Source organism: Rhinatrema bivittatum, chromosome 5, assembly GCF_901001135.1.
Source record: "Rhinatrema bivittatum chromosome 5, aRhiBiv1.1, whole genome shotgun sequence".
NCBI classification, from domain to species: domain Eukaryota; kingdom Metazoa; phylum Chordata; class Amphibia; order Gymnophiona; family Rhinatrematidae; genus Rhinatrema; species Rhinatrema bivittatum.
Genome location: NC_042619.1, coordinates 308,207,999 through 308,229,712, shown reverse-complemented (window position 1 = coordinate 308,229,712; position 21,714 = coordinate 308,207,999). Strand labels below are relative to the sequence as shown.

General features: G+C 48.6%; 1 protein-coding gene across 1 annotated transcript in view; it reads left to right on the top strand.

The window, feature by feature from the left end:
• Positions 1–21,714, top strand: part of SH2D6 (SH2 domain containing 6) — a 152,446-nt gene that overhangs the window by 56,510 nt on the left and 74,222 nt on the right. Inside the window, exons 7-9 of the mRNA XM_029604282.1 lie at positions 4,924–5,005; positions 6,499–6,627; positions 7,255–7,283. Coding sequence (XP_029460142.1) covers positions 4,924–5,005; positions 6,499–6,627; positions 7,255–7,283 — 240 coding nt within the window. The remainder of the gene's footprint in view (positions 1–4,923; positions 5,006–6,498; positions 6,628–7,254; positions 7,284–21,714) is intronic.

Genomic DNA, 21,714 nt, shown 5'->3' with positions numbered 1-21,714 from the left:
ACAATGACCCTAATGATGAGGCACATTTCCACAGGAGAATCCTGGGGCGTCATGGGGTAAGGACACGGCAGCAGGGGCGTCGTTAGCTCTGGGTATATGGGGCCTGTGTCCCAAGTCTGCTATCAGGCGCCCCTCCTGGAGCTTGAAGGGCTTTAAGGATTAGGGGGAGAGTAGAAACTCAGAGAGAGAAACTGGGTGGGGAGTAATGAGGATTGGGAGATTGAGCAGGGATTAGAGGGACAGCAGGAACTTGGAGACTGGGTGGGGAGAATAGGGATTTGGAAATTGAGAAGGGATTGGGTGGATAGCAGAGATTTGGAGACCTGGGAAGTTAAGAGAAGACAGACAAGAGGAAGACAGGCAAAAGACTGGGACCAATGCAATTAGAAAAATCAAATTCCAAGACACACACGTAGAGAAAAAATGTATTTTCAGTTTAATAATTAGAAGATGGCAGCTTGGGAATGTGTGCCTCTTATATTTTTGTATTTTGCCTAGGCTAGGAAGAAACGTGTCTCTCTCTCTAATGTTTCACAGCATGCAGAGTGTGACTTCTCAGGGTTATTATTTCAGTTTTTGTCTGCATGTTTCCAGTTTCTAATTTGCCATCAGGTGTTCTGTGTGACTGAGAAGAGAGATTCTGCGAGCCTGTTGTTTCTGTATCGGAATATGTAGCAGTATGGCTTGTTTTCTCAGTAGGTTGATGCGTTGATGTTCTAGGTAATGTTTGCAGTGCTGCTTTTTTCATGGGTAAGATTGTTGCCGTGAGTGATGTTCTGATACAACAAATTTGCTCTACAGAATGGGTTCCTAAACTATAACCCGGGGGCCAAATCCAGCCTGCAAAGCTTATTTGGCCAGCCTGACAAAACTTTCTTTCACATGGCCAGATTTGGCCTGCAAAGGAAAAGTTTTTTTTTGTTTTGGTTTTTTTAACCAGCAGCAGGTGGGGAGAAGAGGTGCTCAGACTACACAATTGATAGAGGCTGCCCTGGTGATTTTAATTTTTCTATATGGCCCTTCCTTTGAAAAGTTTGGGGATCCCTGCTCGACAGGGTCTGAATGCAGGGTTTTGCATTGCTTCACAATATGCCTGTTAGCAGAGGGATTATTCTGCTTGGGGGAAGGGAGCAGAAGCTGTGCGCGGGCATGCGCACACGCATGCTCATACCCGGAGATGTCCGACCTCCATGGCCTGGAGACAGCAGAAGGCCCATGGGGCCACGGTGGAGCTCATCCCACCACATCCCGAAAAAAGCACAGGAGGCCTGCGGGACCATGGTGGAGCTCATCCCCCCACATCCTGAAGAAAGCACAGGAGGCCTGCGGGACCATGGTGGAGCTCATCCCCCCACATCCTGAAGAAAGCACAGGAGGCCTGCGGGACCATGGTGGAGCTCATCCCCCCACATCCTGAAGAAAGCATAGGAGGCCTGTGGGACCATGGTGGAGCTCATCCCACCACGGCCCGATGATAACAGGAGACCATATGTGTGTGTGTGCTTGTATATATGTGTGTGAATGAGTAAGAGTCTGTGTGTGTCTGAGAGCCTGTTTGTGAGTGTATGTGTGTGAGTCTCTGTGAGATCCTATGTGTGTGTTTGTGTGTGTCTGTGTGAGAGCTTCTGTGTTTGTGTATCTTTGTGTGCCTGTGAGAACCTGTGTATCACATATAGGCTCACAGGCACGCACACACACATACACATGTAGTGTATCTGTGAGGGTGAGGGAGAGGGAGAGGCAGAGAGACAGAGTGTATGAGAGAATGAATATGTTATTGTGCATCTGTGTGAGAGAGAAGATAAAATTTGTGTGGCCCTACCTCCCCCAAACCACGACAAGCTCAGGGTGACTAGAAGTCAGATCCCAGGTATGAAGAGCAGATTTTTAAATCCTTATTAGTTTTAATTATTGGGCGTAATTTGATGATTCTGCTCTTTTGAAATATTTATTTTTTTGGGGGGCGGAATAGAACATTTTTTAATTGGATTTTTTATTCATCAGATTTTTAAAAAAAATTTTGGTGTTTGGGAAATTTTCGATATTCTATTCATTAGTTTGAAATATTCTTTTTATGAATATGATTTTACTATTATGATTGATGTTTTATATTTCTTGATTTTATTATTTAATGTTTTTATGAAGAATGGTATTCCTATTTTTCCATTGTTGCTCTGCATGTAGAGGCTGGCTTGTTGTGGGTTCCAGTTCAGTTTTCCTCAGCACGTTTCCATTCATACTTTCTGATCTCTTTATTCTGTATTTGGTAAGGGTCTGTCTGTGATCTGCATATGTGACAGAGGTGAGATATTTTGCTGACATGTAATTTCTGTGTAGGGATCTCTAGCAGCCTGGTTTCCTAATAACAGCTTTACTGGTGTTCTAGGGCCTGGTGTAATAAGTGCAGTGTTGCCTTTTCATAGATAAGGCTGTTAGATTTGTTTTGGTATGGGAGTTTACTATATTGTAATGGTAATTCTGTTTGTTCATGGCTTTCTGAGGGCCAAGCTCACACCCAACATGCAGTTTTCTGGCTGGCACCACAGGAGTGCATGTAAATATAATGTGCTTGTTGTAAGTGATATTTTTGCCTTAGAAAGCTGTACTCTTGAATGTTTTTTTCATGTAAAATTTGTTATTTTTTCATGTAAAATTTGTTATAAATGCATAATTTAATTGTGTGTGTGTAAAGGGTATGGGGGAGTGTGTGTGTATGGGGGGAGGGGAGGGTGGCATGTGTTTAAGGCTGTAAGATTTGCCTAGAGTACCTACTACACTTCCTTATCCATGGGTTCTGGGGTGGGAGCGGGTGTGTCAGTTTTTACAAATATAGGCCTAGATTTAACAAAATGTGGTAAGTGCCGCATGCGATAGCAAAAGGGGTGTGTTTTATGCTAATATAGTATTTATTGCATTTTGCGATAATTACCAGTGCAAAGAGCTAAGTTAGTGCACATTGCAATACCATTTCATATTCTGTGATAAGTGCCAAACCTGATGTATTTCCTGCATTCAACCACTTGGGGACCTGTTTTTCAATGATCCCAGGAGAGAGAGAGAGAGAGAGAGAGAGAGAGAGAGTGAGTGAGTGAGTGAGTGAGTGAGAGCGAGAGCGCCTGGCCATAATAGCATGTCCCGTAGATAGGTATTTGTATCCCTAGGATAGGCCCACCTAGTAACTCGAGGTGGGGATTAGGTAAGAGTGTAGGGGGTTAGGGGCCGCTTTCACATTCTACATGAGACGTACGAACAGAACAGTGGTCTCTTGTGAAGATTTGCTGGCAGAGAGTCCATCAAGCTAGGTTGAGAGACCCTTGCCCAAATCTCATCTTTGGGTGAGTTTCCTCACTCCGAAGGCCAGCAAATCTTCACAAGAGACCACTGTTCTGTTCGTAGATGTCACGTAGCATGTCAAAGCAGCCCCTAACCCCCTACACATTTACCTAATCCCCACCTCGAGTTACTAGGTGGGCCTATCCTAGGAATACAAATACCTATCTACGGGACATGCTATCATGGCCAGGTGCTCTCTCTCTCTCTCTCTCTCTCTCTCTCTCTCTCTCTCTCTCCCTCTCCTTCCTTCCTTCAAATCCTCTGAAATAAGCCGTACGGGACACATCGCAAATGGAGATAAACCCTTTCCACATGGTCACAGCCACTACCACCTAATGCATTTGAAAAAGGTGTAACTAAAAATCTGCATTATGGCTGTGCAATACTCTTCGCAGGGAGCCTAACCCAGCCCATTTTTGGAATTTGCATCGCACCATACGATAAACACGTTTTCACATGCGTTAAAGGCCTATCGCATGCGAAAACGCCTTACCGCATTTTGAAAAATGACCCCCATAGATTGCAGGGCAGAGCCGGGCTTTGATAGGTCCAGGACAGGCACTGACTGAATTGGGGAGGGGGGGGAAGCACAGTAATTTTTTGCACAGGGCAGCAAAAGGCCCCGGGTGGGAGGAGGAACGATGACATTTCAGCCTGAGAAGTTCCTGCTACCCAGCACAGTGATCGCTCCGCGCTGGGGTAGGGGCACTGCCCGGGACACCCCCCCTCCCCCCCCCCCCCCGGAGGTGAGCTACAGCCTATGCCTGTGCCCAGAGTCTGTGCTGGGTGCCTCCCCATTCATCTCTTGCTCTGGCTGGGGGAGGGTCGGCTGCTGCCAGCCAGATTTGTTTTGCATTTTATCTCCTCCCACATGGTAAACACATTAGGCAGAACAGGGAAAATGAAACGATCTGTGTCGGGACTGATGCTGCAGAAGGAGGAAGAGGAACATTAGTTCAGTGGGCCTGGGGAAAAAGGAAGCTGCTGTGGTTAAGGAGGAACCTGGTTAGGAGAGAGAATGAGTGTGCATGTGTGTATGAGAGTGTGTGTGTATGGGGAAGGAGTGAGTGTGTGTGTGTGTGTGTGTGTGTGCGAATGAGCCTGTATGTGTGTGTGTGTGAGAAAGTAAATCTGTGAGCATGCTCACCCTCCCCCCCCAATGCTACCCCATGACAATCTCAGTGACTGGAAATGAGAAATTCTCAGGTATGTGAGTAAGTGTAATATTTAAAAGTCTCATACCCAATATGCGTTTATGCAGGCCTGTTCTTGGTGGTGGTAAACGGGCGGATCATGATTGTTGAGTTTATTTTAGAAACATATTACTCGCTTTACCACTCTAATGCCTAGAGGGAGTTAGAAAATCTCAGGGTGGAAGGGCCAGATCTGTTAGGTCCCTAGTCATGTGTAGCAGGGATACAGTAAGAGGTCACGGAACAGGTGTATGGCATGGAGCCATGGTGGGAGAGACCTGATAAATGACCATATGGTGGAGACATTAGAAAGGATCACTTTGCAAGGGACCATGTAGTGGGGATGTAGGAAGCCCACTGTAGATACGTGATAAGGTCTTGTGTTTTTGTTTTGTAGGTTCCTGCTAAGCTAAGCCTTTCCCTGAACACAGCAACCTATGAGACTGGCAGAGGAAGTCACATTGGCCACGGCAAGCAATGTAACTATTTCTGCTTCCATACTTTCAGTTTTCATCCAGTAAAGGGGGCAGTTGCCAGAGGTGATGGTAGAAGGACTTTCTATTGATTTAACCATACAGAAGGTGGAAACTCCAGCACACTCAAAAAAGACAGATATTGCCTGCTTATTGCTACATATGGCATTGGTTTTACTCAGTTATGACTATGAACTTATGACTCCTGTTTCCTTAGAGAAATTGCAGTTAACAGACCAGAGATGCAGTGAAGTAAACCCTGTCCCTGGTGTTGTGCAACTACCTGGTCATCTTGCTTAGGCAAGCAATCTGTGTCCTGGCTGAAATTGTGTAGGTCATGTCAGCCTACACCCCCCTCCCCCCCCCCCAGTTCATGATGGAGACAGGACTCGCTGACATCATGGATAGTCCCAGCAGCGGTAACGGAGCTCCATTGAGGTCGGCTCCCACACCGCCTGGCTTGGGTTGGAACTTCCTTGTCCAGGAATGGGGTGCTTTCACTGTGCTGCTGAGTCCAGCACCCAGAATATCCGGGGTGGGCATTCCCGTTTTATGGGAGGCAATCACCAAACTGTGGGGAAGAGGATGACTGCTCTTCAAGGAGAAACTTTTAATATACTGCGGCAAGTTAAAAAAAAAAACCAAAACAAAAACCATTAAAGATTGAAACATGGGATGAGTAATGAGGGAGATAAAAAGTTAGACATATTCTTGTTAGTTCATTAAATTTTAATTTAAACAGGAAATTATATTCCGCTTTTACAGAGGGAACCTTTGTTCAAGGCAGACCATAACAATAATTAACCACTTAATGAAAAACATTTTTCTGTCTCAGAACACAAGGACAAATTGTTGAGGCCGAGACTAGGATCCATTGACTTATAGGGTTGCAAGGAGGGATGAGCTGGGTTAGGCTGCACTGGGATGATTTGAATTTGGTTGTGTTGCGTTAGGTTGGGTTGAGCTGAGTAGGACTGAGTCAGGCTGAGCTTTGTTGAGCAGGGTCTCCACTCAGTTGGACTGAGCTATGTTCGGCTAACCTTTCCTAACAGCACGAGTAGACCAGGGCATCCATTGCATCCATCATGAATTCCACAAAACCCTGCACTTGTCACAACTCTGCTGGCTGCCAGAAGTGCAAGTTACCTAGCATTGAAGGGGGGGGGGGGGGGATATCAGATTTTAGTATTTGAAGGAACTAACATGACTGGCTCATAGAATCTTCCTTGTATCCCCATGACAATGACCAGCTGGTGCACTTTCAGCCTTCCAGTTGCTGAACAGCTCCATCCCATTCCTTTCTTTGAATCTTTGGTTTTATAGGTTGTCAATACGTAACATACAAGCAAAAAAAGAAATTCATATCCAAGGCTGGATTTGAACCTATACAGAAAGAAAGCAGGGGTTAGTAACCCAGTCCATCACCCAGCCCTGCAGCTACCTTAGTCATGTTGCTATCTGATGTTGTAGATGAATCTAAAGGCTTTTTGCTCTCACAGCTTCTGAATTTCAGAGACCAGGAAGGAGGTTGCCCCTGCCCCCTACCGACCGTAGACTATCCCTGCCGATTTCCGCCTTGTACCTCCCAACAGAGCGCCTGCTGAAGCCCACCCCTGAGAAGGAAGATGGTATGATCAAGACTGCCCGTCTGACAAATGGACTGACAGTTTAATATCCAGCGGAAAGGGCCTAACAATGGGGCCAGCCCTATCCTGGTGATCCCACAGCCAACTGGCTTTTCAGGATATCCACTGGGAATATGTATAAGATAAATCTGCATACATTGGAGGTTCAGCATATGTAAATTTATCTCCTGCTTTTTCATTCTGGGTATCCTAAACATTCGACAGGTTTGGGAAATCCTGTTTACCTGCCTTGTATGCAGGCTAGCTGTGCAACACTCAGGCCCATGACTGAAGGAGGAAGAGGAGGGTGGGGCATGGAGAAGATGCAATCCCAGATATACAAACTTAAATATGGCTTGGGGCAGCTATGAGTAATATCAGACAGCGGTTCGCTATAAAAATCAGCACACCCTGGGGGTGAGGGAGACATGGAACAGTAATACCAGACAGAGGTGTGTTATAAATATCAGCACATCTAGCGGAGAGGAGAAAGGGAAGATAGGTAACAATAATAACCGGCAGTGCTGTGCTATAAAAATCTGTCCATATTGTGTGAATCTAGTTGCAAAAATTCCTAGATAATGCACAGAGCACGTCTGTGTCTTGACATTTGTTTTCCTGGTTTTGCAGATTTGTACCTGAGGCCAATCGCTGACCAGGTAATATAAACTATCTTCAGCATGGGCACAGTATACTGGGATATGTATTTCACTTACCTGGAATATATCAGGCCTGGTTTTTGGAATATCCACAGTGAATATCCATATTTGCACATGTTTGGTCTGAGAAGTTGCGCTAATTTGCATATTAAAGCTATCCTGAAAATTAGTCCAGGTCGCGGCCCTCAAAGGACTTTAATCAGAAAGCCCAAGTCTCCTGGATTCTCAGAAGACACCTGGGCTGTCTGACTTGCCCCCCAAGTCTCCTTTTCAGTCTACCGGCCAAGCTGTAATTAATGGAGAGAAGCCAAATGCTAAAGAGCCGCAGTGCAGAGCACAAACAGCTGGTCTGCTTTCTGCTCCTCCACCTCCTACTTACTCCAGCACTGCTGACTGTTGCCTCAAGGCAGGCGAGAGCTGCAGAAAATGCAGCCAATCAACTCTTTTTTTTTTTTGCGCTGTGGGACTCCATTTTGTCTGCTGAGAGAGCAGAAGGAGGAGCAGCAGCGAGCCATTTAACTACCGGGCAAGCAGGCTGTAAATGTTTCTGGGAGGGAAGATTAACAAGGAGGAGGGAGGCATTCAGGAAGCAGGCAGGCTGTAAATCTTTTTGTGGGTAGTGGAGGGGGTGGAAAGAAGGGATGAATATTGACAGGGGAGGTGAATGCTGGAGGGGGGAGGACAGAGACGAGGGGGGATGAATGTCACACCACCATTGCCCAGTCCCCATGAAGTCAGCAATGTAAACCTGGGCTGTGTAATGAATCTGGGTGGTCCTGCCTGAACAGTTACTCCTACTATATTAAAAATCAGCTTAGCTCATCTAGTGAAAGACCATACCCCCTAAACATTTTATTTTTTGTAGGTATTGACATGCAACTATGATTGGGCTTTGAACCTATGTGTGAAAATGTATTAGCCGTTTGACTGGTCCCTTCACAAAGCTGTAAGCGTCTGTTAGGTGTCTGCTGACTGCAGAGAGCTTAGAAATGAGAGTCTGTGGTACAGCAGAGAAAGATATTTAGGCCGATGCAATATTGGCACATGTTAAACGGGCACTTATAATTGAGCACCTGCTCCCTTAAAGCACGCCGATCCACATTCTCCTGGGCACTCGATTTAATATTTAAATCTGGTCCGTGGTAAAAAGGAGGCACATGGGGAAATTGCGCGCCCCTAGCACCTCCTCGGCAGCGGACGCCCAGGAGAGGTGGCTGTCAGCGGGTTAGGAAAACAGATGCTCAATTTTATGAACGTCTCTTTTCCTAACCAGACCGCCAGCATCCTTTTTTTTTTTTAATTTTTTTTTCCAGGACATTCTAATTTTTTAGTTCCTCTGACTTAATATCGCTACAATATTAAGTTGGAGGAAGTACAGAAAAGCAGTGTTTTCTGCTTTCTGTACACTTTTTGGACTCCCCCAAAATTAATGCCTGCTCGGGACAGGCATTAATTTTGGCGAGTAAAAATGTGCGCATTGGGCGCACAATTTTTTTTTTGCATCGGGGGAATGGATAATAAGCCTCATCAACATGCATTTGCATGTGATGAGCGCTATTACCTATGCGCGCGATTGGATGTGCGTTTTGGATGCACTAACCCCTGTTTTGCATCAGGGGTTATGGTCACGCATCCAAAATGCTCATTCAATCGCAGGTTGAGCTATGCGCTGCAGCCAGTGCACGGTATTGCATCGTCTGATTGAGCCTTATCTGGTTTCCATGGACAAGCAGAACTGAATTCAGCCATACTTTGAGTGACATCACTAAATGGTGCCAATGTGGAACCTGCAGGCTCAGAGCTCAGAAAGACCTAGAAGTCCTTCTGACCATGCATGGATATTCCCACGTAGTTTCTGCCACACAAGTCTCCTCTGTTAACTTTCTTCCACAGAAACAAAAGGAAGGTTCCCTGTACGTACCAGGATCAGTCCAGACTCCTGGGTTTTGCCCCCCCTCTAGCAGATGGAGACAGAAGTTTATAAACAAAAACTCCGCCTACATATAGGCTGGTGCCACCTACAGTCTGGCAGTATTCTTCTGTCTCCTAGCAGGTGGAGAGGGTGCAAAACCTACAGTCTGTGTTAGGCCTACGTTGGTTAGGTGGTTTTTGTAAAAAAAAAAAAAAAAAAAAGGTAGGAAAGTTTGTTGGTTTTTTTCTAGTGGGAAGGGACCGCAGAGGCTTGCCTGCTGGTCCCAATCCCCGCCTCCCAGGGGAAGTTAGGGTCCTGAGGGGACTGTTCCCCCTGGTAGAGGCAGCCGAGGAGTGGGAGAGCCCCACGTACCGGCTCCACAGAGCTGGGGGTGATACCGGGGGTCCCGGCTCACTCCCCCCAGCCGGCTCCGGATCCGAGGTAAGCAGTTTAAAAAAAAAAAAAAAAAAAAATTTGTTTTCATTTATTTTGTGTGCTGTGTGTGGTGTGTGTGCTTGTGCTTGCTAGGCTGTGCTTGCTCGCGGTGACTGGGGCCCGCCGATCCGGGGAGAAACTTTGATTTTTTTTTCTCTCTCTCTCTGCCTCCGTTCGCCGCGGCAGTGTGAAGGATGCCTCGGCAGGCATCGTGCAGGGCCTGCGGGTCCGCGGCGGGACGGCTGTCGCGCGACAGCCTCTGTTCTGTGTGCGTGGGCGGCGGAGAAGGGGGGTCGGCGATGGCCTCAGCACCTCGGCGGAGTAGGCAAGACCGCGAGGTGTCAGTGTTTACGGAGCGGTCTGCGGCTAGTTCGTCGGGGTCGGCGGCCATTTTAACCGGTTTCGGCGGGAACGGCAGCCATTTTGTCGGCGCGGGCGGCACAAATTAGCGCGGGCCGGCAGACCACCGCACAGGTGCGTGACCCGCCACGTTTGTCCCCCCAGAGGGTGTCTGGAAGTGAGGAAGGGCCGTTAGGGTCCAGGTCTCCTGGGGATGATTCCCCCGAGGAGGGGGGAGAGGAGGAGGGGTCATCGGACTCCTCATTTAACTCGCGGTTCGTGTTGCTCATGCATAAAGCTTTTAAAGCATGCCGCCTGGCTCAGAAGAGAGTTCCGGGGATCCCCGCTTCTGGGAGCGGAGCGCCAGCGGCCAAGGCCCCAAAATCCGACACGGGGGGAGGGGGGCTGTCTGGGCCCAGGCCCAAGCCAAGGCCTCTTCGTTCCAGGGGGGCGGAGGGGCCTTCGCTCTCCTCGTCGGAGTCGGAGGCGCTGGCGGATCCGGAGGAGGATCTGGACTGCCCATCCCAGCCCCCGAGGGGGGTTGAGGGGGAGGAAGAGCCGGAGCCTAAGGATGCAGGGACACTGCACGCTACGGATGGGGACGATCCGAAGGTAGTTCGGTTGTTCCATAGGGATGAGCTAGGGCCCCTCATCCCTGAAATCCTGGGGGAACTGGGAATCCCACTTCCCCAGGTAGAATCTCGTCTGGGTCAGACGGATCCGGTTGTCTTGGGCCTCAGGGGTCCCTCGTCGGCTTTTCCACTGCATTTCTCGGCATCGGATTTGATGTTTAAGGAGTGGGATACTCCGGATTTGGGACTCAAGGTAGCTAAGGCTATGGATAAGTTATATCCACTGCCGGAGGACGTGTTGGAACTTTTGCGTCTGCCAAAACTTGATTCGGCGGTGGCAGCGGTTACCAAAAAGACCACCATCCTGGTAACGGGAGGTACGGCTCTCAAAGATATACAGGATAGGAAGTTGGAGGTTCAACTGAAGCGTATTTTTGAGGTCTCGGCGTTAGGAATCCGGGCCGCGGTCTGTAGTAATTTTTCGTTGCGAGCCGGGTTACGCTGGGCACAGCAGCTGTTGGCGAATGAGTCTCTGTCGACGGATGAGGCCAGACAGGCGAGTCGATTGGAGGCGGTCATCGCTTATAGTGCGGACGCCTTTTATGATCTCCTGCGCACTTCGGCACGGACCATGGTCTCGGCGGTAGCGGCGCGGCGACTGTTGTGGCTTCGCCATTGGGCAGCGGATGGTACCTCCAAGGCTAGGTTAGGCTCCCTCCCCTTTAAGGGGAAGTTGCTCTTTGGTAAGGAGTTGGAGGATCTCCTGGAATCCTTGGGGGAGAATAAAGTGCACCGTTTACCGGAGGATAGATACCGTTTCCGGGGTGCTCCAGCCGCTCGGCCGCGGTTTCGTGGGGGCCGTAGAACTCGGGCGGCGCGCGGATCGAACTCTTCGTTCCGTCACGGGGCGGCCCGCCAACAATCGTACTCGCAGTCCTTTCGTGGGCGTCGATTCGGCCGTCCGGGGGCCGGTCCAGCTGTGCAGGGCGGGAAGCCAGCACAATGAAGTGAGGCCGGTCCGTTCCTCGGTTCCCCCGGTTGGAGGAAGGTTAAGCCGGTTTTACGAGAAATGGGCCAAGATTACGTCGGATCAGTGGGTCCTAGAGGTGATAAAACACGGCTACGCGTTAGATTTTTCACGCCGTCCGGCTCCGGCTTTTCTGGTGTCCCCTTGCGGGTTTTCAGAAAAGCGCCGGGCGGTGCGGGAGACTCTGGCGCGGTTGCGCGACCTCGGGGCCGTCGTTCCGGTTCCAACCGGCGAACTCCGACAGGGCCGGTATTCCATTTATTTCGTGGTACCCAAGAAGGAGGGGACGTTTCGTCCCATTCTCGACTTGAAGAGTGTCAACAAGTGTCTAAGGGTTCCGCGTTTTCGAATGGAAACTTTGCGGTCCGTGATCGCGTCGGTCAGAAAAGGAGAGTTTATGGCCTCTCTGGACCTCACAGAGGCGTACCTGCACATTGGGATTCGACGGGAGCACCAACGGTTTCTCCATTTTGCGGTACTGGGGCAACATTACCAGTTTCAAGCGTTGCCGTTTGGCCTCGCAACGGCTCCGCGCACGTTCACCAAGATTATGGTGGTGGTGGCGGCGAGACTCCGCCAGGAGGGGCTGTTGGTGCATCCATACTTGGACGATTGGCTGATTCGTGCCAAGTCGAGGACTCTTTGTCAGCTGGCGATTCAACGGGTGCTGCACCTGTTACGCTCACTGGGCTGGGTGGTCAACCTGGCCAAGAGTCATCTGGTGCCGTCGCAATCCTTGGAGTATTTGGGGGCGGTGTTCAACACGTGTCAAGGCACGGTGGCCCTAACGCAAGAGCGTATCCTCAAACTACAGGGGCAAATTCGCAGGTTGTTGCGCAAACCGGTCCCAGTGGTCTGGGACTATCTGCAGGTCTTGGGCTCTATGAACTCCACGCTAGAGTTAGTTCCATGGGCGTTTGCGCATATGCGTCCCTTGCAGTCCGCGTTGCTCTCCCGCTGGAGCCCGGTCTCGGAGGAATTTTTCCTCAGCCTGCCGTTGACCCAGGAAGCCAAAGACAGCTTGCCATGGTGGCTCTGCCAGGAAAACTTGAGTCGCGGGGTTTCGTTGGAAACTCCGTCGTGGACGGTGGTTACCACGGATGCCAGTCTGCTCGGTTGGGGAGCAGTCTGTCTCGGTCGAGCGGTTCAGGGAACATGGTCGGCTCGGGAGGCGTCGTGGTCCATCAATCGGTTGGAAACTCGAGCGGTGCGATTAGCTCTGGTGAAGTTCCTCCCGCTTCTCCGCGGGCGTTCCGTCAGGATTCTGTCGGACAACGCGACCACGGTGGCTTATATCAATCGTCAGGGGGGAACCAGGAGTCAGCCGGTAGCGGCAGAAGCTCGGTCGTTGATGATATGGGCGGAGGCCCATTTGAGCAGTATCGCGGCTTCCCACATAGCCGGGGTGGAAAATGTCCAGGCGGATTTTCTCAGTCGGCATTGGTTAGATCCCGGGGAGTGGGAGCTCGCGGAGGACGCCTTCAGGCTCATTTGCGATCGGTGGGGCACACCAGCGGTGGACCTGATGGCCACGTTCCGCAATGCAAAGGCTCCTCGATTTTTCTCTCGTCGACGGGAGACGTTGGCGGAAGGAGTGGATGCACTGGTAGTTCAGTGGCCGAGGGATGTGTTACTTTACGTGTTTCCTCCGTGGCCGCTTATCGGACGGGTGCTGCGTCGCATAGAGCAGCATCCGGCGGAGGTGATCGTGGTGGCTCCAGAATGGCCAAGAAGGCCCTGGTTCGTGGATCTGGTGAATCTAGCGGTCGAAGGGCCACTTCGGTTTCCGTTTCTGCCGGATCTCCTACATCAGGGGCCCGTTTGTTTCGACCTGGTGCATCGCTTTTGTCTAGCGGCATGGCTTTTGAGAGGCAGCGGTTGAGCTCTAAAGGGTACGCGGCTTCCGTGGTGTCCACGCTGTTGCATTCCCGAAAGAAATCTACGTCTCTGGCGTACGTGCGCGTGTGGCGACTGTTTGAGACTTGGTGTGTGCATCGCGGCACAGCACCTACCCGGGCGAATATTCCAGATATTCTGCTGTTTCTCCAGGAGGGGTTGGCTAAGGGCCTGTCCTGTAGTACTTTGCGGGTGCAAGTGGCAGCGCTAGGATCTTTTCGGGGGCGGGTGCACGGAGTTTCGGTAGCGCAGCATCCGGATGTGGTGCGTTTCCTTCGGGGGGCAAAACAGTTACGCCCTCCGTTTCGTCCTCCGTGTCCGTCTTGGAATTTGAATGTGGTTCTGAAAGCGCTGTGTAAGGCACCGTTTGAGCCTCTGCGACACGTCACTCTTAAGGACTTGACGCTCAAGGTGGTATTTTTGGTGGCTATGGCATCGGCGCGGCGGATTTCTGAGCTGCAGGCTCTGTCGTGTCGAGAGCCTTTTCTGAGGATTTCGGATTCGGGAGTCTCCTTGCGTACTGTGCCGTCTTTTCTACCAAAGGTGGTTTCGTCCTTTCACGTCAATCAGACGGTGGAGTTGCCATCGTTTGGTCAGGGACAGTCTTCGGATCCCTTAGCTAGGGACCTGCGGAAGCTGGATGTTCGGCGCGTCTTGTTGCACTATTTGGAGATCACTAATGTGTTCAGGGTCTCCGATCATCTGTTCGTCCTCCATGGGGGTCCCCGGCGAGGTAAAGCGGCTTCCAAGACTACAATTGCTCGTTGGTTGAAGGAAACCATTCGCTCAGCATATTTGTTAGCGGGGAGACCGTTGCCGGTGGGACTGAAAGCCCACTCAACTCGCGCCCAGGCTGCATCCTGGGCGGAATGCCAACATATTCCTACAGAGGAGATCTGTAGGGCGGCCACTTGGAAGTCAGTCCATACTTTTGCCCGGCACTATCGTTTGGATGTGAAGGCGCCAGGGCCGTCGGGGTTTGGAGAAGGGGTGCTTAGAGCAGGCCTCTCCGGCTCCCACCCTCAGTAAGGGAAGCTCTGGTACATCCCAGGAGTCTGGACTGATCCTGGTACGTACAGGGAAAAGAAAATTAGGTTCTTACCTTTTGCTAATTTTCGTTCCTGTAGTACCGAGGATCAGTCCAGAGTCCCGCCCAGTATTGCGATTGTCTGCCGGGAGAGGATGTGTGATCTGTGTGCTGTTTCTGGAATCTGTTTGTTTGTTGGTTACCTCGAGTTCGGTACCCAGTTGGGTGGAGTTAAGCTTCAGTTTGGCTTAGTTTGGAGGTAATCTTCAGTGTTCTTTGGGTTATTTGTTGCGGGTTCTCCTGCTACTTTGACATTCAGTAATACTGCCAGACTGTAGGTGGCACCAGCCTATATGTAGGCGGAGTTTTTGTTTATAAACTTCTGTCTCCATCTGCTAGAGGGGGGGCAAAACCCAGGAGTCTGGACTGATCCTCGGTACTACAGGAACGAAAATTAGCAAAAGGTAAGAACCTAATTTTCTTTTTTTAGCTCTCTACCTCTACTTAGCCACTTTGGCATTTTATCAACTTCTGTTTCCAGTCCATTTTTTAAAAATTTTTCCCTAGGTCGGAATGTTTTTTTAATGTGTGTGTCTCCCCCCAAAAAAAGTAGATTCATTTTTCTGTCCCTTAATTTTACTTCTGTCATGTTGGGGAGAAGACCCTTCACTCTACTCCAAATGCAGGCATAAAATATATCTCAGCTTCCACAAGCTTTGCCTCGTCTGCTTGGGACCATCTCACGAAGTAGCTGAATACGAAGGATGCGCTTGAATGCTCCCTCAATCACTTGCATACAGGGATCTCAAACTGAAGTTCAATTTATCCTCTCTATCAGTAGAGAATAAGAAAAGGAGTTCAAAGGGACCATTACCTACGAGGAAAATCTCATTGTCCCTGCAGCATTAAAGCCGTGATTCTCTAGCATCAGTTGATCATTTTTTGTACACATAAATCCTGAGAACAGGTCCTGGCACTCAAGTTAAGAGCACAATATGAGTTAGGAGCACACACACAGAAAGCATTTTTTAGTGCACATAAATCATTTTTTATGCAAAGAAAACATGATTTGTGCACATAACCATGTTTTCTTCCCATAAAATATTTCTTAATATCTAGCCAGATGAATCCAGAACCAGTGGGTTATGCATCTCTACCAGCAGATGGAGGCAGAACAAAGCTGACAGCACAGTGTATATATACTCCTGCAGTGACATCAACCTGCCAGTATTCTCAGTCTCCAGCAGATGGTGGATGTGCATCTCTCTACTGGGGATTGCTTCAAGTTTTTAGAAGGAGAAATAAAGAAATTTAATTTGCCCCGCTCTCCCACGGTGATACCAAATGGTCCCTCCCTCAATTGAGAATTCCTGAGGTGATTTCCGTGGTCCCTCAGATGAGTGCCTTGGTCTGGTAGGTGGTTTTATCAGCCGGCATGGACTTAGCTGTTAAAACAGCTGAAAGGCAGCATGTGCAGGAAGCCGAGCGCGGCCTTGATGGTATATACCCTCTCCTCTCTCAGCTGGAGGCTGTCTCTGTACTCAGCTGGGAAGGGCTGAGCTCAGGTAAGGCTTAAAAAAAAAAAAGAAAGACAAAGGAGGGTTTTTTGTAGGGCTTCCTCCTTCCTCCAGTCTCCATGCTCGGCGCACTGTTCCGACATTCGTTCCCACCCCAGTGGGAGGTTAAGGGGCGTGAGCAGCCTGGTGGATTGAGCAGCTCTTTTGGGCTAGGCCATGCTCTTAGTTTTTTCTCTGTGCGCTATGTGTTAGGCCACGGCAGTGTTTTTTGCGCGCCTTTTCCTGCATGTTAGGCTGCCCTCTTCAGGACCATTTGTTTGTGCAAGTGCATTTGGCTGTGCATCCATGTTGTGTGTCCAGTTTTTGGATGCTTAGTCGGACACCTGCTTGGGTATCCATGTTAGGTGCATGCTTACCTGTGCGTGCGATTTGGGCAAGTACACCTAGATCGGCAGCAGGTCTTCCTGATATGGATCCGGTTGGCAATGATGATGAGGCCGATTCTGACTTTGGAAGATGAAGAAATTCCTCTGGGACTGGAACCATATAGGACTATGTTGTGGTTCTTTCACAGAGATAAGCTACCAGCTCTGATTTCCCAGTCATTAAAGATGCTGGGAGTACCTGGGGCAGATTCCATTTCTGAGCCAAAGTGCACAACTATCCCCCTTGGAGGGAGGAGCAGCCTTAAAGGATCTGCACAATAGAAGGACTGAAGCCATCTTTAAGCAAGCATTTGAAGCAGTGGCAATGACCTTGCATATAGCTGCTTCTTGTTCCCTGGTGGCTCGCTCTTGTTTACTTCTCTCTCAGGAGGTCGATGAATCTGGAGGGCAGTTATGGAGCCAGCAGCCACCTTTTTAGCAGATGTGGGCTGCAATTTGGTTCTCACCTCAGCCACAGGGGCGGCTTCGGTAATAGCAGCCAGGCATCAGTTATGGCTGAGAAATTGGTCGCCCGATGCAACCTCCAAGGCTAACCTTACAAAATTGCCCTTTAAAGGCTCGTTTCTGTTTGCAAGTGAGTTGGAGAACATCGCCAATAAGTGGGGCTAATCCCTGATTCCTCAGTTGTTGGAGGATAAGAAGGAGATGCCATGCTTCTTTGGCATGAGAGGTCGTGCTAGGGGATCCAAACAATTTTGAGCCTTTCAGAGGACTCGTCCTTTCAGTAGATCTCATTCCTTTTGTCCCAGACAACCCAGACAGGGCTTGGGTTGTGGAACCTCCCGAGTCTCCCAATGAAAGTTTGCCAACCCACCCCCAGGAACAGAAGAGCTGGGTCGAAATCACATTGGACATAAGAACATAAGAAAATGCCAAACTGGGTCAGACCAAGGATCCATCAAGCCCAGCATCCTGTTTCCAACAGTGGCCAATCCAGGCCATAAGAACCTGGCAAGTACCCAAAAGCTAAGTCTATTCCATGTTACATAAGAACATAAGAAAACGCCATACTGGGTCAGACCAAGGGTCCATCAAGCCCAGCATCCCGTTTCCAACAGTGGCCAATCCAGGCCACAAGAACCTGGCAAGTACCCAAAAACTAAGTCTATTCCATGTAACCATTGCTAATGGCAGTGGCCATTCTCCAAGTGAACTCAATAGCAGGTAATGGACTTCTCCTCCAAGAACTTATCCAATCCTTTTTTAAACACAGCTATATTAACTGCACTAACCACATCCTCCGGCAACAAATTCCAGAGTCTAATTGTGCGTCGAGTAAAAAAGAACTTTCTCCGATTAGTTTTAAATGTGCCCCATGCTAACTTCATGGAGTGCCCCCTAGTCTTTCTATTATCCGAAAGAGTAAATAACCGATTCATATCTACCCGTTCTAGACCTCTCATGATTTTAAACACCTCTATCATATCCCCCCTCAGTCTTCTCTTCTCCAAGCTGAAAAGTCCTAACCTCTTTAGTCTTTCCTCATAGGAGAGATGTTCCATTCCCCTTATCATTTTGGTAGCCCTTCTCTGTACCTTCTCCATCGCAATTATATCTTTTTTGAGATGCGGCGACCAGAATTGTACACAGTATTCAAGGTGCGGTCTCACCATGGAGCGATACAGAGGCATTATGACATTTTCCGTTTTATTCACCATTCCCTTTCTAATAATTCCCAACATTCTGTTTGCTTTTTTGACTGCCGCAGCACACTGTACCGACAATTTCAATGTGTTATCCACTATGACACCTAGATCTCTTTCTTGGGTTGTAGCACCTAATATGGAACCCAACATTGTGTAATTATAGCATGGGTTATTTTTCCCTATATGCATCACCTTGCACTTATCCACATTAAATTTCATCTGCCATTTGGATGCCCAATTTTCCAGTCTCACAAGGTCTTCCTGCAATTTATCACAATCTGCTTGTGATTTAACTACTCTGAACAATTTTGTGTCATCTGCAAATTTGATTATCTCACTCATCGTATTTCTTTCCAGATCATTTATAAATATATTGAAAAGTAAGGGTCCCAATACAGATCCCTGAGGCACTCCACTGTCCACTCCCTTCCACTGAGAAAATTGCCCATTTAATCCTACTCTCTGTTTCCTGTCTTTTAGCCAGTTTGCAATCCACGAAAGGACATCGCCACCTATCCCATGACTTTTTACTTTTCCTAGAAGCCTCTCATGAGGAACTTTGTCAAACGCCGTCTGAAAATCCAAGTATACTATATCTACCGGTTCACCTTTATCCACATGTTTATTATCTCCTTCAAAAAAGTGAAGCAGATTTGTGAGACTTGCCCTGGGTAAAACCATGCTTACTTTGTTCCATTAAACCATGTCTTTCTATATGTTCTGTGATTTTGATGTTTAGAACACTTTCCACTATTTTTCCTGGCACTGAAGTCAGGCTAACCGGTCTGTAGTTTCCCAGATCGCCCCTGGAGCCCTTTTTAAATATTGGGGTTACATTTGCTATCCTCCAGTCTTCAGGTACAATGGATGATTTTAATGATAAGTTACAAATTTTTACTAATAGGTCTGAAATTTCATTTTTTAGTTCCTTCAGAACTCTGGGGTGGTTGCCATCCGGTCCAGGTGATTTACTACTCTTCAGTTTGTCAATCAGGCCTACCACATCTTCTAGGTTCACCGTGATTTGATTCAGTCCATCTGAATCATTACCCATGAAAACCTTCTCCATTACGGGTACCTCCCCAACAAATGGGTCTTGGAGATGATACAAGAGAAATATGTGCTGGAGTTTCACAGTGTTCCTTGGGACGTGTGCACGGTGTCTTCCTGCCACTCCCTGCAGAAGAAGCAGGCAGTGGAGTGTACACTGACAAGCCTCCTCAGTCTGAGGGCTATGATTTCAGTGCCCATGTCTCAAGAAAATATGGGTCAATATTCCATTTATTTCATTGTGCCCAAGAAGGAGGGCTCCTTTCGTCCTATCCTGTACCTCAAAGAGGTCAGCCATCATTTGCAGGTGACTCATTTTTGCATGGAAACATTGCATTCAGTGATAATGGATGTGCAATGGGGAGAATTTCTGTCCTCCTTGAACCTGTCTGAGGCATGCCTGCATATTCCCATCCTACTAGAGCACCAACGTTTTCTGTGATTCGCGGTTTTGGGACGCCATTATCAGTTTTAGGCACTGCCTTTTGATCTAGCCACCACTTCCAGAACTTCTTCCAAGGTTATGGTGGTGGTGGTGGGAGAGTTGAGAAAGGATGGGATCCTGGTACACCCATATTTGGATGACTGGCTGATTCGGACTAAATTTCTGGAAGAGAGCCACCTGGTAACCTGCAAAGTGATCTCCCTGTGCTGAAGTTCGGCTGGGTGGTGAACCTGGCCAAGAACAGTCTTCAACCTTCTCAGTCGCTAGAGTATCTCGGTGTTAGGTTCGGCATGAAGCAGGACAGGGTTTTCCTGCTGAAGCTTGTATTCAGAAGTTGATGGCGCAGGTGTGTCTGTTGATGAACACTATACACCTGACAGTATGGCCCTATTTGCAGGTACTCTGTTTAATGGCAGCAACCCTGGAAGTGGTGCCATGGGTGAAGGTACATGTGCATCCTCTTCAGTGCTCCCTATTGTCTCGTTGGAGTATATAGTCTCAGGACTATTCAATTTGGCTCCACCTGCCGAGAGAGGTCTGCTCTCAACCACAGTGGTGGTTACAAGCGGATCATCTAAGTAAGGGAGTTTCTCTAAAATCACCGGACTAGTTAGTACTCACGACCAATGTGAGCCTCCAGGATTGGGGACCTCACCACGCAAGGGTGCTGGAGTCCTGAAGAGTCTCTCTGGAACATTAATCGGCTGGAACCCCGGTGGTCTGGTTGGCTTACTTGCAGTTCAGCGGCAGGCTGCAGGGTTGAACAGTCCAGATAATGTTGAACAATGCAATGACAGTGCTTACATCAATCGGCAGGGAGGAACCAAGAGCCAGCAAGTGTCGCAGAAGATAGACCAACTTAAGGAATGGGTGGAAGTGCATCTTCAGGAGTTCTTGGCTTCGCACACTACAGGAAAAAACCATATGAGAGCCAACTTTTTCAGCAGAGAGAATCTGGACCCAGGAGAATGGGTATAGTCAGATGAGGCATTTCAGTTGATAGTGGATCACTGGGGCCTTCTGTTTCTAGACCTGCTGGTGACTTCTTGTAATGTGAAGATTCCTCTATTCTTCAGTCTCAGGAGATATCCGAAATCCTTGGATATTGATGCTCTTGTGCAGGAATGGCTGGAGAACAAGCTGCTGTATGCCTTTCCTCTGTCTCCCATGTTGGGCAGAATAGTTTGGAGGGTTGAGGGTCACAGAGGGATGGTGCTTCTGGTGGCACCAGAGTGGCTCAGGAGACCTTGGTATGCGGACTGTGAAGGCTCCTGGTAGATTCCCACCTCCTGTTTCCAGCATACATATATAGCTACACAAATACCTACAGTACCTGAATGTGATCCACTTTGAAGCGCTGAAAAAGTGTGAAAAGCAGAATATAAATCTAAATAAAAATACAAGAATCTGTTGCAGCAGGGACCTGTTCTTCACGAAAATTTGACTCTATTTTGTCTTATGGTATGGCCTTTGAGAGGGCTTGCTTGCTGAAGCGTGGATATTCTACTGCGGTGATTGCCACCTTGCTACAAGCGAGAGAGTTCTCCCCTTCCTTAGCCTATGTGCAGGTTTGGCGAGTGTTTAAGGCTTGGTGTGAAGATCAAGGTGTTCTTCCTCATTCAGTTAAGATCACACTCATTTTGGAATTTTTGCAGGATGGATTGAATAAAGGGTTGGCCCTTAATTCCTTAAAGGTACAAGTAGCGGCTTTTGCCTGTTTCTAGGGTTCAGGTGAATGGTGGTCCCTTGTCAACTCATCCAGATGTGGCCCGTTTCTTGAAAGGAGTGAAACACCTTTATCCTCCCTTACAATTACTGGTGCCCTTGTGGAGTCTTAATCTGTTTTGATTTCTTAGTGGGTTCTACGTTTAAACCGATGCGTAACCTTTCCTTGCAGTTACTGACCTTGGAAACGGTGTTTCTTGTGGTGATTTTGTTCTGTGTGTCGAATTTCCGAGTTGCATGCCTTGTCTTGCCAGGAGCCATTCCTCCAAGTTACTTCAGGGGTGATTCAGCTGTGTACTGGTTCTTCCTTTTTTCTAAAAGTGGTCTCAGATTTTCACTTGAATCAGTCCATTTCCTTGCCTTCTCTGGAAGGGAAAGAGATGTGGAGGAATAT